Genomic DNA, 17632 nt, shown 5'->3' with positions numbered 1-17632 from the left:
TTATTTTGTGTATAACAATAACGATATAATTACATTAAATAATTTTGATTTCATCTCATAATTTAATTTAATAATGTAGATAATAATCCAGATTTTAAATTACATATACTGGCAATGGCCGCTTAGTATTGTCAGATTCACAGACTCTTCCGGTCTTTTTATTCCTCCGTGGCATGGCGGATGGTGTTCACCGCCGCTAATTGTGTTTTTTGGGAGGAATAACTTCGCTATCGTAGCGAAATGGTAAGTCCATGTACAATAAATGTGATAAATTAAATTGGAACATGTTAAAGTGGAGAAAGTTTAACAGTGACAGTGCAAAATGCGTATTTCCCGAATATCATTGGGCAATCCACGTGTTTAGGCTTATTTTTGTGAAATAATCGCATTGGAGTGTTTTACTGTAAGTTTTTCACGCTCTTATTGACCTGTTGAATAGGATTCCGATTATATTTTAGCGTAATAGTGTTCGAAAGTATAAAATATATTGATTTGTTCGAAATAGCGTGTTGTGGTTACGGCATGGCTGTCTTGTCTATGTTTCGTGAAAAATTGTTTATTCAGTAAAGATTTCCTGAAGATATACTTTGAAACAGGAATTTTAGTTACCCCCGTGCTTAATATTACTGAAATTTAGTAAGTCTGTGTGAAATATATTTTATAAAACTTTGTACTTTTTGAGGTTAAGTCTGTGATTTAGCGAGGTCTGTCATACCTCCATTGTAAATAATTCTACTTTTACCTTCTACCTTATTCCTCATAAGATTAAAAATTAATATATTTTGCCTTATTTATCCATGCAATTATCGATGCACCCTGTTTTTCTGGAATAAACTTAGTCGTTTCACAGTGTAACTTTTTTTCATTTGTAATTTTTTTTTTAATATTAGTTAGTCTCAATGACATTTTATACTAGACACGTTATACGCCCACTAACTTAAGAGAAAACTTGAGCGAAACTGCTTTGATAGCACACATGCACGTTTTTTAATTTACTTACCTTTAACTACATAGACAAATGTTCTATAAGGGACAGAGCTATTAGAACAATGTGATAAAAAAAGACAACTAGTGTTTGACCTTGCGTTTCAAGTGTACGCAAACGTAAATATTGACCATGGAATATAGTGACCAATGATTACTTACTTAAAACGGGACATCGATTTTTTTATGTCAAATACTTTTTACTTGAAAAAATATAGTTAAAAATAATAAAAAAACACGCTTTTATGATAAAATTAACTAAAAAGTAGAAAATAATTTTCAATATAGGTATCATTTAAGGAACAGTAAATAGTATAATTGTGCAAAAAATGTGGGGCGCTTTATGAAAACTGATAAATGGAGCACCCCATGTTTTTTTTCACAATTATACTATTTACTGTTACTTAATTGACAATGGCAACGGTTCATTTCGGAGACAACGGCACGAAGCATCGAAAAAAGGGACTGTCCCGTAAAAACGGGACGTATGGTGGCTTTCCCATTGATCCGCATGCTTGTCAAAGACAAAGAAATAATGGAACAGAAGGTAAAAAATGTCCAAAACTGTCGATAATAGTTTTAGTACATCGTTTACTTAGAAATGTTATAGTACAGTTTAACCAAATAAATTATTATTATATAAAAATATAATTTGAAAAAATGTATCTATACAGATGTATCGACTGGTTTAAAATATACGATTTAAAAATTGTTTATATTTATTATCATAGATTAGTAAATATTACTCACTCCTAACAAGAAAATGTACCCAGTTTTGAGAATTGAAATAGTTGCGTAAAAAAGTTTTGTCACGTCTCCGTGCTAAAATGTCTCTAAAATATTTGAAATAATTATTTATTTATTATGTAAATTACGCAGTATTAGTTATTTATTCGTAAATTTTCTCTAAAAATGTCTTTATTTGTCAAGAATTCAAAAAAGAACTTACTATTAAGCCGTTTGTGGCTTATTTCAATTTCAAGGCGGCGAAGTATCTTTACTAATCTATGTTTATTATTATCAGTTTTATTTTACACACGACCATTAATTGCAAAGTTGTGTAAATTTTATAAATGTACTAGCTGACCCAGCAAGCATTGTGTTGCCATATAAATAAAAAAATGTTAAGGGTGAACAACCCTTATCACTTAAGAGATATGAAAAATAGATAGTAGCCAATTCTCAGACTTACTGAATATGCGTATAAATTTTGGTGAAAATCAGTAAAGCCGTTTCGCAGGAGTAGGTACAGAGTAACTAACATTGTGACATGAGAATTTTATATATAAGATTTTAATTTTACCGTGGTTTTTTTGAGGATTAATTTCTGGCTATACAAAGATTGTTTATTAAATTATGTTTAGGTTAAGGAAGAAATACGACCTTAATGATTGAAATATTTATTCAATTAAAGAAATTTTAAAATACCGTATACTATCCTATATAAATTTTATGGTAATATTTTTTATTATTTACCACAGGTATCGAAGGAAATTTAAAGATTAGGATACAGAATTTCCCATATATCGATTTTATTTTATTAAAATAAACCATAAAATGTTATATTTTGACTAAAAACACACTAATATAAAAATTAAGCAGTGGGATCTTAAACTATAACATACGACATATGAACATCGTCAGATTCAATTAAATGTCACTTTAGTTCTGTTGATCTATGACCATGCATTTTGCGTCTTTATCACTTTCATTGACAAAAACATACTTTGTCTCTTTCTGGTTACTCACGTAATCATGGCGGATCGAACACGAAAAATAAACAAAATTTAATAATTTCTCTTCATTTACGTGTGATAGGTGATTCCATGAAGTTTGTTTCTTTTTCGAGCATAATTTTTGCATTTACGCATTGCACAAGAAGGCATTTTGAGGCTTTAAATTCAAAATAATGACGTTTAACGTGTTCAGTGACATTCGTGTGTATTACTACGCCGCGCGAGAGCGACTGGACTTGGCTGGAGTCGTTTTACACCACTTGCCGTATTTTGTATGTTTCAAGTTTTGCCCGCTTGTGGCGGATCTTTAGTTATAGATCAATGGTTAGTCTACCTTTTCTTAATAATGAACTTCATAGGCGAGAACATTAATAAGAGCATTTGATGAATTTAAGCGTGATTAGTTTATATTTATGAAAAAAACAATGAGAGCTCTCCAATTTATCCTTAGTACTTTAGAATCATGTTTATGTTTCACAAATACTATGTCTCGCGGTTTCACACACTTTAAAAATATTTCAACCAATTTAATATACAAAAAAATCGCTTTTGATTGTTGCATCTATCTTTTTTATAAAATATATAAATAGTAGCCAAGCATGCAGTCCATATGATGGTAAACAACTACTACCACCCATGGACATCTGTAATCAACCCCAGATGGGTTAGATTCCTACCTGAGGTGAGCCACAAATGTGCTGCTACCCTCGAGGATTAAGCAGGAATGCCTCTGGAAAAAGTCTTCCTTCCCACACTTGTGAAACAGTTCAATCTTAATCTCCAATGCTAAATGTAGCTGCTAAGAAAGAAACCTTCAAAAGTAGCTTTCTCCATACTGTATCACCTTATGACAACAATTAATCAATCAATATTTTATTCAAAATATATTCTAGCTAGTAAAGCTGACCCGGCAAACTTTGTACTGCATCAGAATCTATTTATGAAATGTATTTCATATTTACTCACCTTTTAAACCCTCCCTGGACTTCCACATATTATTCTTAACTAAAATTAGCCAAATCGGTCCAGCTATTCTCAAGTTTTAGCGAGACTAACAAACCATAATTGATTTATATATATATATATATATATATATAATATATATATATAGATAGAACTCTTTTGAATATCAATCTACTGCTACTTCACAAGGTGTTTCATTATGGAGACGAAGCAGCAAAAGAAACTCCATAATTACACTATATCTTTTAAAAACGAAATATTTATCTACAATGATAAACTCAACTAACGGAACATGTGATGCTGGAACTTCAGACCACACCAATTAATGTATGATTTTTGACTAAAATTATCGCAGAATTTAGAAATTAAAAATTTTACTATGTTACCGGTACACACGATATGCAGTTTTTTATGTGCGCATAGAAAGCACATAAAAAACTGCATATCTTGTACATACCATTTTATCAGTCAAATAATAACTAACAAACAAACAAACACTTTCTACACTCACAGCCCCACACTAGGATTCCCTGTATCGTGGGTGCCATGGACACACACATAGACAAATACACAAACACCCAGACCCAGAAACAAATCTAAATTCATCATTTAGATATCCGTCTGGCCGGGGATCGAACCCGGTACCCTTTGCGCGTCAGACCGGGATGGTGACCGCTGCGCCACGCGGTTCGTCAACTAAGTTAGTAGTAAGCTTTTTGTCATAGTCCAGTTAATCAGTCTCCACTGTCGTTGTATATATTCTTTGCGTCCCCAAACTCTTCCTGGTCGCACCACCATGGTCCTCCAGGTACATTCAAGGGGTATAACAACTTCCTCTAGGAAACACCATTGGTCCTACATGCTGATGGTGTGTCGACATATGGAATACATTTATATTTACTGATATATGGTAGTGTGTTACTTATTGATTTTTTTTATTTATTTGCATTGAACACATGTTTTAGACGTTTTTAGGTTAAGGTAGAACCATGAGGTTTGGTACCACACGTATTTTATAATATAGGAGTAGCAGACGTGCATGCAGTCCACCTGATGGTAAGTGGCTACTGCCGCTCATGGACATCTGTAAGCAACCCCAGATAGGATTAGATATGTCTACCTGAGGTCGGCTCAGATGCGCCGCTACCCCTGAGGACTAAGCAGGAACGCCTCGGAAAAGTATGCGTCTGTTAACACACCCTTTAAACAAGAACACAGCGGCGCTTAACAATGCTGTTATGAGGCAGAAATAAGTGTGGCATTGGTGCCGCCGGAGTCTAACCACAAAGGGTTCTACCACCTTCAATACAAGTTTTGCTACAAACTTGACATAACAATAAAGAATCCATTCTAATTTGTAATTTCCCTTCCAGAGTCTATCAGTAGCCCGACCGCTTGTGTCGGTGTACTCGGAGAAGAGTGAAGTGGTGGCTGGTGCTGCGCTTCCCCTGCCGTTCGTGTTCAAGGCGCCCATCAGGCCGGACCTGGTCAACGATGTCCACGTCTCGATGTCCAAGAATGCCCGTCAGCCCTACTGCGTCAGCAAGGAGGCTGGTATGTAACTACCGTGATTTTTACGTTGTAGTTATACCATATTTATGATTATTACGATTAGTTACGAAATGATAGAAGTTTAGTTAAAAATTACCTTAACTTTTCAAAAGTTAGAGAAGTTAATAAGTTTGAAATTTGTTCTTTGTTGACAAAACTTGGCTGTAATTTTATTTCTATTTAGGAAACATACAATATGACACTTAAAAATAGGTTGTAAAATTAGTTCACATATCAGTAAAGTTTCCTAATATCATCAATAACTAAAGACCAATAGTAATGCCAATAACTAGAGATTGACACTATTGACTGGATATCCTAAATCAATTAGCGTAAATAAACGGAAAACTTAATAATTGATGCGCATGACCCGCGTGGCGGAGCGTTCACCATGTCGGTCTGACGCGCAGAGGGTCCCGGGTTCGATCCCCGGTCAGACAGATGTCTAAATGATGAATTTAGATTTCTGTTTCTGGGTCTGGGTGTTTGTGTATTTGTCTCTGTGCGTGTCCATAGCACCCACGATACAGGGAATCTTAGTGTGGGGCTGTGAGTGTAGAAAGCGTTTTAGTTTAGAAACTTAATCATTAATAGTGATTTAATAGTAGTGCATATCTTGCCCCTTTTTAGTGCATATTTGCATACATAATTCGGCATTTTGATAGTGCATATAATCCAATGTTATTATATTAATAATCTGGGAGGTATTTTCTTTGTTAGAAAATTTGCAAAGTTGTTAAAAAGTTGTTAATCTTGAGACCGTATAGCACAAAATCATATTTTTCTGTATAATACTTTGACAGATTTGGTTAGTGTTTTTTCCCTTGTGTTACAAAAGATATAAATAATTCATAAACAATGTGTTATGATAATCATTCAGCTAAACCTTCCCATATATCGCGGTGTAAGAGTCAAATGAACGTATCTACATTTTGTCAATTTTACACGAGAGCAAAAATAGTCTGACAATTCACCACTTCAAACTTTGCCAACAACTTTTGCAACATTACATTAAAATGGTTCATAATTGAAATTGATAAAGTGATTATATTTTGAACAAACTATATTCTATGATTAAAAACGTATTTTTTGCAAATCTGTTGTTTTAGGTCTAACAGTTAACATGATAAAACTAATTTAACGGTACTCATAATACGTTATTCTGGTTCAACTGAAAGTGGTTCTTCTGTTATTTCTTTTTTTGTAACTTGTGAAATATTGAATATAGCGTTATGTCATTTTGCCATTTCATAAAGGGCTAGATTGTGAACCGTTTTGTGAAAAAAAAAGATTTTTGATTTTTTGTAGATACGTTCATCTGACTAACACCGCGATATGTCGTGTCAAACAAAGCATCGGATTATTAACTTTTTGTGTAGTCAACAATAGATGAATACGCATATGCACTGAATGTCCACGTGCAGCGGGCCAGCCATGCCCCTGTGCGTTACTGCGGAACAGTGCAACATCAGGGTACCGACATGGCGTTCCAGAACCGCTCCGTAGCGGGAATGGGTGCAGCGTCGGTACTACAGTTGTTTCAAATAAAAAGTAAAAAAGTAGAGAAAAAGTCAATTTAGTCAATTCTTTCATCATGGTTGCCAAGAACAAGTATGAAAAAAATAATAAAGAAGCATTTTTGGGCAATGTGTTCAAAGTTGAGGAGACATATTTTTAAAGAAGATTACAATAAGTGTTTACTTTGTAAAAATCTTTAGGACTAATTTATCTTTATATTGTAATTTGCATTTTACTAAACTTAGTCAAAAGCTGTAACTAAAAAGGTTAACAGGATCCACTTGAAATGCATTTAAATCCTATTATATAACACTAAAATTAAGTCTTTCTATGATATATTAAATGCCAATAGACAAGGCAATCATGCATAATTTATGATTGAGAAAATCTATCAAATCAACCCTAATCACAATTGGCAAGTTTTCGTGTATAGGAATAATGTTTAGAAAACTTCAATAGCGTGATTCAGACTTCTTTAGCGCCATCTCTTGACGTGTTACGGTAACACAAGTTATGAGCTGTTTATGTCGATTTTAATGTAATATGTTGATCTGCAGGTCACCAAACCAGTGCGGAGTCCTGGGGTACCGGTCGTGCCGTAGCCCGTATTCCACGTGTTCGTGGTGGTGGTACCCATAGGTAAGATACGCGTGTATACTTTTGCGTACTTTTTCATTCATAATGTAAATTTCACGGCGAACATCAACATCATCAACACAAATCTGTAAAAAAATAGCGAAGCGCTCTAGCGTCGCGACAGAACCTCTTCGCGGTCTGTGTCTCGGTCTTATTATTAAACGAGTAATATATATCATAATTTTCTTTCTTTTTGCTTTTTTATAATACTTTAATAGCAGATGAGCGTGCAGTCCACCTGGATGGTAAGTGGCGCCTGCTGTCCATGATTGTCTGTAATGAAATCCAAACAAGTCTAGATTCAGCTAGAGTTCAGCTATACTATCGCAACACCCTTCAAACCCGAACACAGCAGCATTTAACACTGTTGTTATTAGGCAGAAATAGGTGTGACGGTTGGGCCGCCTAAGTCGAACTATAGAGGGTTTTATACCACCTTTACCTCGACTCCAACCAATACCTCAACTTGGTGCTATACACGGCGACGGCACAGATCTACTTGTAGTTCTAAATTACAATTTCTGCGTGGTCTTTAAAATGTATCCTCTTGCAGATCGGGCCAGGGCGCGTTCGGCAACATGTGCCGCGGCGGTCGCATGTTCGCGCCGACGAAGCCGTGGCGCCGCTGGCACCGGCGCGTGAACCTGCGCCAGCGCCGCGCCGCCGCTGCCGCCGCCGTCGCCGCGGCCGGCGTGCCCGCGCTCGTGCAGGCCCGCGGTGAGTCACCATCATAATTATTATCATCAATATCATTATCAACATCATCATCAATATCATCATCATCAGTATCATTATCTTCAATATTATCATCATCAATATCATCATCATCAACCCATCAATGACCCACTGCTCTCTACGGGTCTCCTCTCACAATGAGAAAGGTTAGCCATATGAGGGCGGGTGCGACGTGTGTAGCTTAGCTCGTGCAAGCCCGCGGTGAGTCGGCGTCGTCATCATCATCATCATCATCATCATCAACAACATCAACAACATCATCATCGTTATCATTATCATTACTGTCCCACTGCTGGGTACGGGTCTCCTCTCAGAAAGAGAAGGATTAGGCATATTGAGGGCGGGTGCGAGCTCGTGCAGGCCCGCGGTGAGTCCTCATCATTATCATTACTGTCCCACTGCTCCTCCACGAGGTAGTGTAGGTGATGTGTCAAGTGTGACGTGTGTGGCTTAGCTCGTGCAGGCCCTCGGTGAGTGCGCCGGGTGTGTGGACTAGGGGTCGGGGGTGACTGACCTCCACGAGGTCGTGTAAGTTAGAGGTGAGATGTGACGTGCGTGCCCGCGCTCGTGCAGGCCCGCGGTGTGTCGACGTCGTCATCATCATCATCATCAACAACATCATCATCATCGTTATTATCATCATTACTGTCCCACTGCTGGGCACGGGTCTCCTCTCAGAATGAGAAGGATTATGCATATTAGGGCGGGTGCGAGCTCGTGCGGACCCGCGATGAGTGATCATCATCATCAACCACGTGTGACTGACTTCCTCAAGGTCGTGTAGGTTAAGGGTGAAGTGTGACTGACTTGCTCATGGTCGTGTAGGTTAGACGTGAGATGTGACGTGTGTGCCCGCGCTCGTGCAGGCCCGCGGTGTGTGCCTTGTAATGTAGGAAAAGCAGACGAGCGTGCAGTCCACCTGATGGTAAGCTATTGCTGTATGGACATCTGTAATCCCCAGATAGGATTAGATATTCCTACCTGTTAAATAGTTCTGTGTGACGGAAAACTCCTTTAGAAGGATTTTCGTGATCTCTTAAAGAAGCACCTAATGTAACAAGCAAACCATTCTTATCTGGTTACTTTTAACCAGATAGACTCTATCTACGCATATGCACTGAATGTCCACGTGCAGCGGGCCAGCCATGCCCCTGTGCGTTACTGCGGAACAGTGCCACATCAGCGTACCGACATGGCGTTCCAGAACCGCTCCGTAGCGGGAATGGGTGCAGCGTTGGTACTACATGCCATTATACCACTCGTATTTTATATCCATATAGTCCACGTCAAACTTCTAGTCCGCTCTGAAGTTGTTGCGCGCAGGTTTAGTTAGCATATACTCCATAACGTAAGGGAATAGTAACGCAGCTGTATTAATGTCCCGCTAATATCTACAATTTGTTATTGCGACGCGACTCGTATCTATATCGTATTCGGAGCGGACTAGCAGTTTGGCGCGGACTCTACCAGGCTTATGTTGATAAGGCGAAAATGCACACTTTCATGGTAGCTATTTGTACTCGTCGTTGAGAGAAATGTGGTGAAGAGAAAGTTCTGGGTTTATCAAGTCCTCCGAAAATTTTAACGACAGCTATCGAAAACAATCGGGTCGTCAATTTAATCACACGTCGAAGCACGGAAGCTCTTATGGTTAGCCACTGGTGGTCACCGATCCAACTCTCTGCCACGCCTGGTGTTGCTTAACTTTATACAATGTTAGAATTTACAGAAAATTGTGTTTTTACCCAAGTGGTAATGTTTTTCAATGTATATGTATATTATTTTAACCTTACTTGTTCTCCGCAGGCCACATCATCGAGAAGGTCCCCGAATTCCCCTTGGTGGTAGCCGACAAGGTCCAAGAGATCAACAAGACCAAACAGGCGGTGATCTTCCTCAGGCGTATCAAGGCTTGGTCTGATGTCCTCAAGGTATGTTGGAGAAGTTGAAATTATATATTTTTTTTTATAATGTAGAAGTAGCATTCCAGCTTATGCAGCATATGCAGGGGTAATGCATATGCATCTGTGGACGACATGAAGTGGGAGTCTAATCCTATCTGGGGTTGATTACAGATGTCCATCGGCGGCAGTAGCCACTTACCATCAGGTGGATTGCATGCTCGTCTTCTACTGCAAAAAAAAAAGCAAGCAGTCTATCTGATGGTAAGTGCTTACAGCTGCCCATGGACATCTGTAATCAACCCCAGATAATATTAGATTTCTTCCTGAGGTCGGCTCAAGATGCGTCGCTACCCCTGAGGACTAAGCTGAATAAGTATGTTTCGGATAAGTATGTCTCCCTTACCACACTTCAAACAGGGACACAGCAGCGCTTAACACTGCTGTTATTGTGCCAAAATAAGAGAACATCAGAGAGTTCTAACCTATATAGAAATATTACTCTACCATCTAAATTTTGATGAAAAATATGTATGCATTATTTAATGCATACATTGTGCTTAGATTAAAGTCCCTATTCTATATCCTCAGTTTAATAGCTGTGTGTTATTCCATATGGGACTAGAGTGACTTTCCTGGACAACATTTAGGTTAATTTTTATGTTAATCTGAAATAGACTTTGGAAAACAAACTTTTACAGTAATAAGGGACAGATAAAATGCTAAATTCATCTATTTTATAAAGAAGATAGAACAATGTTAATATTAAATCAATATTGGAACTTAAAAAGAAAAATATACATGATTCAAATGGCATTACTGGGCCAATTATTGTAGTCGTCAACCAATTACTGTCCCACTGTTGGGCACGGGTCTCCTCTCAGAGGGAGAAGGATGAAACCATAGTCCTCCGCGCTGGACAAGTGCGTATTGGTAGACTTCACACACCCATGAAGACATTTTTTTAAAAACTCGAGACATGGGGGACATGTATGTATGTATGTCTCATTGTTTGTCACGCTGCAGCACAAACGGCTTGACGGTTTTACATGAGGTGTTGTTGGATTAGTCTAAATTGTTGGAGTGACAAAGGCTATATTTTTAAAGAGTCATGTTTTTGTTTATTATAGTTATTCTCCAGTTTGTAAATATATATGTACCGGTATATGTTTGTCCAGGTGTACAAATCCCAGCGTCTCCGCGCCGGCAAGGGCAAGATGAGGAACCGTCGCCGCGTGCAGCGCAGGGGACCGCTCATCATCTACCACAAGGACCAGGTGAGACCCTCGACGCAATATAGTATGGTCCGCGCCAAAGTTTTAGTCCGCTCCTATTATATAGAAACGAGTCGCGTCGCAACAGCACATTGTAGATATCAGCGGGCGAATAGCTGCGTAGTGTGCCCTTACGTTGCTACGGAGTATATGCTTGTAGTTATGTTCCACCGCATTGGCTCGTTGACTACACCTGTGTGCATCAACTTCAGAGCTCTCCTACAAAGCCGGCGATGCATTGGCGACTCCTCTGGTGTTGCAATTGTCCATAGGCGGCGTTGACTACTTTTCATCAAGTAGCACGTTTGCCAATCGTTAGGTTAAACAATAAAAAAAAAGAGCGGACTAGCAGTCTGGCGCGAACTATAACCATCCACGCTACACGCTTTATACTCTCCAGCTTCACACTAGGATTCACTGTGTCGTGGGTGCCATAGACACCCACAGACAAATACAAAAACCTAAATTCGTCATTTAGATATCTGTCTGGCCCGGGGATCGAACCCGGGACCCTCTGCGCGTCAGACTCGCATGATGGCAGTTCCACCACGCGGGTCTCCTTGTAAAAAAAATATATTTAAAACTCAACCAAGGCATGAGGTTGAAATGATAGAATAAGTATCCCCCATAGCCTTACTCGGTACGATCAATTCGCACCGAGTTACTATTATAGGAGGGTATAGTGATATGTTCCCTTAGGAAACATCAGCCGAGACCACACTCGATTGGTGTGTCGACATGTGGAAGACAATATCAATTATTTATTGTTATAAATTTTATAATATATGAGTAGTGAATGAGTATACAGCCCATTGCCATATAGAGACCTAATTTTTAAATATAATATTGGTGTAGCAGAGGAGAAAACTGTCCGCTTTATGGTAAGTGGCTACTGCGGTACAGACATTTATAATTAACCACAGATAAGATTAGTTTCCTACCTGAGGTAGGTTACAAATGCGCCACTACAACTGAGGACTAAGCTGAACCACCTCTGGAAAGTATGTATTTCTATGGGCGGTAGTAGCTTGGTGGTAGAACCCTTTGTGGTTCGACTCTGTAGGCATCACCGCCACACCTATTTCTGTTATAACAGCAGTGTTAGGCGCTGCTGTGTTCCGGTTTGAAGTGTGGTAAGGGAGACATACTTATCCGAGGCGTTCCAGCTTAGTCCTCAGGATTTAGTGGTGCATCTGTGGCCGACCTCCTATCTCGGGTTGATTACAGATGTACATGGGCGACAGTAGCTACTCCTTGTCTGCTACTCCTATATTACATATACAAAAGGTCTTATCTGGGGTTGATTACAGGTACAGGTGTACATGACCTTATCACCAGGTGGACTGCATGCTCGTCTGCTACTTAATCATTATAGACCATAAAAAAACAGTGTTAAACCTTAAAATTAGTTCAGTCATGATCATCATCACAGTATTGTATGTCATATGCTCTAACAAGACCTGCTTCCTGTTCCTCCCCCAGGGTCTGACCCGTGCGTTCCGCAATATCCCCGGTGTGGAGACCCTCAACGTGGACAAGCTGAACCTCCTCAAGCTGGCCCCAGGTGGTCACGTCGGAAGATTCATCATCTGGACTCAGTCGGCGTTTGAGAGACTCGGTAAGTCATCAACATCACATTGCTGCTCCACTGCTGGGCACGGGTCTCCTCTCAGAATGAGAAGGATTAGGCCATAGTGCACCGCGCTGGACAAGTGCGTATTGGTAGACTTCACACACCTTTGAACGATTTTTTTTAATTTCATGAATTTTTACAAAACTGATAAATTCTTTAAACCATCTCTGCAAATATAAACAAATCAGGCCAAACACTATCCACATGTTTGAACTTAAAACAGTTTTGACTTGGTAATTATGCACACATGGCATGTGTTGTAGTTACATGCACAGCATGCAAATTTTGTAATTTGACACATAAATTGAGGCTTTTAGAACCAGAGTAGCCTAAGTACAAAAAACGATTTGCAATATGGAGAAAAGTAAAAGTGTATAGTCCGCTCTGAAGTTGTTGCGAGCGGGTGTAGTCATACAATTTGCTATGGTGACGCGATTCATTTCTATATTCAGAGCGGACTAGCAGTTTTACGCGGACTATACAAAATTTTTAATTATGAAAATTCCGTTAAGTCAAACATCATTAAAATGCAGTTAAGCCACTCTGGTTCTAGCGGCCTCAATTTATTTATCAGTATGATTTTTTCATTCAAATTAATTATTTGTTTTATTTTTCAAGTCATAAATTACCTCGCAAAGCGTATATGCACACCGTACACAGTGTGTATGCTTGCATTTCGCGGTGTAAGTCAGTTGAACGTATCTACAAAAAAATATAAAATCGTTGTTTTTACCACTTCACTTCACCACTTTCGATTGAACCAGAATAAGGTATTATGAGTACCGTTAAATTAGTTTTAACTATCATGTTATCTGTTAGACTATAAGAACTTTTTGCAAAAAATACGTTTTTATTATACATAGAATATTGTTTATTCACAATATCATAATTATGAACCATTTCAACATAAAAGCTCTTACGTTGCGATTTTCACACTATTTTTGCTCTCCTGTAAAATTGAACATTCATCTGACTCTTACACCGCGATTTATACCATCTAAATTTCCCCAATAAGCCATACCTGAATGGCTAGACACCATTTGGGTTACATATATGTGGGGTATATTGAATGTTCCCAAAGGAAACATCAGCATGACTGTACGTCTGTTGGTGTGTCGACATGTGGAATACATACATACTTCTTATTTATAGCCCGCCCCAAACTGATAGTCCGCTCTGAAGTTAAGTAGTATTCGTTATTTATACGTAAATTTTCTCTAAAAATTCTTCTTATCAAAGTCAACCATTCATAAGGTTAGATTTTCGCACACCGAAAGGCAGATGATCTATGTTAAAAATGGGTGTAACCGATAAACCATAATGGTTTGAAGGGTGTAGTAAATGACACATACTTTTCTAAGGCGTTCCAACTTAGTGCTTAGTATATTGAACAAGTAATCTATTAAACTGATAATTATAATTCTCCTATATTTTTTTTAATAAGCTAAGCTGGAATGCCTCAGAAAAGTATGTCTCCCTTACCACACATCAAACTAGGACACAGCAGTGCTTAACACTGCTGTTATAACAGAAATAGGTGTGGCGGTGGTGCCGCCGGAGTAGAACCACAGAGGGTTCTACCACCTTCAAACTAACACTACATTATACCTGATTTGTTTCATATGACAGATGCCCTGTTCGGCTCATGGAAGACACCGTCCAAGGAGAAGAAGAACTTCAATCTGCCGCAACCCAAAATGGCCAACACTGATCTTACCAAGTTGCTTAAGTCCGAAGAGATCAGGAAGGTGTTGAGAGCGCCCAAGTGAGTCACACCTTTGTATAACCCTGTAATTGTTTTTTATGATATAGGAGTAGCAGACGAGCAAGCAGTCCACCTGATGGTGAGTGGCTACTGCGGTAGATGTCTGTAATCAACCTCAGATTGGATTAGATTCTTATCTGAGGACGGCCACAGATTCGTTACCCCTGAGGACTAAGCTGGAACACCTCGGGTAAATATGTCTTCTGTACCACACCCTTCAAAGCGGAACACAGCAGCGCTTAACACTGCTGTTATGAGGCAGGAATACATGTGGCAGTGGTGCCACTGGCGTCGAACCATAGAGGAATTAATCACCTTTAATTCTACTACCTTCAGTCCATATAACTACTGCCATAGTACCTTAAATAGGAGTCATCGTCAACCCATTACTGTCTCTGCTGGGCACGGGTCTCCTCTCAGAATTAGAAGGATTAGGCCATAGTACACCGCGCTATTGCCGCGCATATTGGTAGGGTTTCATATACCTTTGAAAACTCTTTTTTTAAGATCTCTCAGATGTGCAGTTTGCTTATGTTATGTTATTCTCCTCCTTTAACGTTAAACTAAAAATAGTAATCGTCCAATTTTTAAGCAAACGTGTTGTTCGCGCCACAAGGAAGCTCAACCCGCAACAGCAGAGCAATGTTACTATTATATAATATTCTATTTATATAAATGATGATTCTCTTAACAGTCCGTTATTGGGTTATTACAACCATGATTACTCAAGTTGACACATACTGCCACCTCACTGACACAATACTCAACAAGTCAACGAACTAATCTACCAATCTGTCGCAGCAAATATACATGATGATTCTCTTAACAGAGCATTGGGTTATGAAAACCATGATTACTCACGTTGACACACTCCTAAACAAATCCACCAACCGATCGACCAACTAATCTACCAATCTGTCACAGCAAACGCGTAGTCCGCGCGACGAGGAAGCTCAACCCGCTCACCAACAGCAGAGCGATGTTGCGACTGAACCCGTACGCGGCGGTGCTGAAGCGCGAGGCGGTGCTGGGGCAGCGGAGGACGAGGAACGCCAGGGCGCTGGCGCTGGCTGAGAAGCGGGGGGTGAGTTGAAGGGGGTTGAAAATGTGGGGGAGGGGTTGTAATATTATCTGAGAAGCGGGGGCCGAGTGGAGTAAGGGTTGAAAATGTGGGGGAGGGGGTTTATGCAGAGGGTATTTATTATTATTATTTTTTTAATTTACAGTGGTATTGTTTTTGCTGGGGGTGAGTTGGTGGTGATTAAGGTGGGGAAGGGGGTTGGTAGTTTGCAGGGGTTTAATTATTATCGTGATTGTTAAAGAAAATTTGAGATTTTTTTATATTAAAGTTTTTTATATTAAAATAAGCATGCAGACCAATTGATAGTAAGTGGCCCTACTGCTGCTACTGCTGCCGCCCATGTATTTTGCACCCTTGTAGACTAAGTTTTAACAACTGTTATTAATAATCAATCGATTACGTACCAAAGATCGAACTTCAAAATTGCGTTCTATGTGAAGCAAAAATTGGGTAAATTAAATGAAGTAATTAAAATTTTCAAATTTTAAAAATTGGGTAGAGTGAACGGTGTTAGTCGAAATTGTTTTACGACCTTTGTTAAGCAAAGTCTAGATTGGTTATTAATAACTGAAATATTGATACCGGTAGAATTTCTGAGAAAGAGCCCTTAAAATCTATGATATTCCATAAACTCACATGATGATTCTCTTATCAGAGCATTGGGTTATGATAACCATGATTACTCACACGTTGACACATTCTGACACATTTAACTAACTAACTTCAAACTCCACAACCAGTTAAAACCGGTTCTAACTAGTTGCAAATTCCAGATTAAACTGCCCGAAGACGATACCGCGGTGAAAGCAGAGAAGCTTCGCGAGAAGAGAACCAAGGCGATCAAAGTGGCTGCCAGCAAGAAGCCTAAGAAGCCGGTGGCCAAGAAGACAGCTCCGCCGCCGCCCAAGAAGAAGGCTTCCAAGGAGAAGAAGCCAGCGGCTAAGAAGTAGTTGAAGAATAAAGTTTAACTGACAAAAATTTGTTGTTGTTTTATTTTTGAAGTTACTTTTAGGGCGATTGGGAAAATATCCTGAATTACTTGATTATATACTGAAACTTTCCTTGTAAAATATACTTTCAAAAACCAAAAATCCATTCAAATTGGATCAGCAGTTTATGAGAAAATCGCGGACACACACACTTTTACATATTTATCGATCGAATACCTAAACTCGTTTTTTTGAGGACTGAAAAAAAACATTAATGACATCATGAAGTTAGCTATTACTATTCCAATATATACTAACTTCATGTTATTCAACACATTTGTAATTGACTTAAAAAGTTCTGTAATTAACCAGTGCAAACATAACCACACACTTTTTTATAATATAGAAGTAGCAAACGTACAGGCTATCCATTTGTTGGGTAACTGCCCTAAGAGCATCTATAACCAACCCTAGATAGGATAAGTTTCATCTGAGGTAGGCCACTGTTGGTACCTCGAAAACGACACCGCTGTAAAGGCAGAGACTTCGCGGGAAGAGGTCCAAGGCCATCATGGTGGTCGCATAGATTAGTAAATATACTTCGCCGCCTTGAAATTGAATGAAGCCACAAACGACTTATTAGTAAGTTCCTTTTTTTGAATTCTTGACACAAAAACATTTTTAGAGAAAATTTACGAATAAATAACATACTGCGTAATTTACGTAATAAATAAATAATTATTTCAAATATTTTAGAGCCATTTTAGCATGGAGACGTGGCAAAACTTTTTTACGCAACTATTTCAATTCTCAAAACTGGGTACATTTTCTTGTTAGGAGTCAGTAATCTTTACTAATCTATGGGTGGTCGCGGGCAAGAAGCCGGTAGCCAAAAGACAGCTCCGTTGCCGCCCAAGAAGTAAATT

General features: G+C 38.8%; 1 protein-coding gene across 1 annotated transcript; it reads left to right on the top strand.

Annotated features, from left to right (window-relative positions):
* Nucleotides 1-89: 89 nt before the first annotated feature.
* Nucleotides 90-16755, top strand: RpL4 (ribosomal protein L4). Its single transcript, XM_073090605.1, has 10 exons — nt 90-243; nt 5057-5237; nt 7310-7391; nt 7942-8105; nt 9930-10054; nt 11203-11301; nt 12781-12916; nt 14561-14696; nt 15621-15780; nt 16551-16755. Exons 1-10 carry the CDS (start codon nt 241-243, stop codon nt 16725-16727), a joined length of 1263 nt encoding a protein of 420 aa, XP_072946706.1. The 5' UTR covers nt 90-240; the 3' UTR covers nt 16728-16755.
* The last annotated feature ends 877 nt before the right edge of the window (nt 16756-17632 follow it).

Source organism: Epargyreus clarus, unplaced genomic scaffold (assembly GCF_041222505.1).
Source record: "Epargyreus clarus isolate Ecla_fem2 unplaced genomic scaffold, WU_Ecla_fem_2.2 ptg000033l, whole genome shotgun sequence".
Classification (NCBI taxonomy): domain Eukaryota; kingdom Metazoa; phylum Arthropoda; class Insecta; order Lepidoptera; family Hesperiidae; genus Epargyreus; species Epargyreus clarus.
This window is presented reverse-complemented; position numbering and strand designations above follow the sequence as displayed.

What these genes read in the sequence shown, in the direction of transcription:
- RpL4 (XM_073090605.1), top strand. An exon ending in CGCGCTCGTGCAGGCCCGCG is followed by an intron (nt 8,106 to 9,929) that starts GTGAGTCACCAT and finishes TGTTCTCCGCAG; the next exon opens with GCCACATCATCGAGAAGGTC. An exon ending in AAGGTGTTGAGAGCGCCCAA is followed by an intron (nt 14,697 to 15,620) that starts GTGAGTCACACC and finishes AATCTGTCACAG; the next exon opens with CAAACGCGTAGTCCGCGCGA.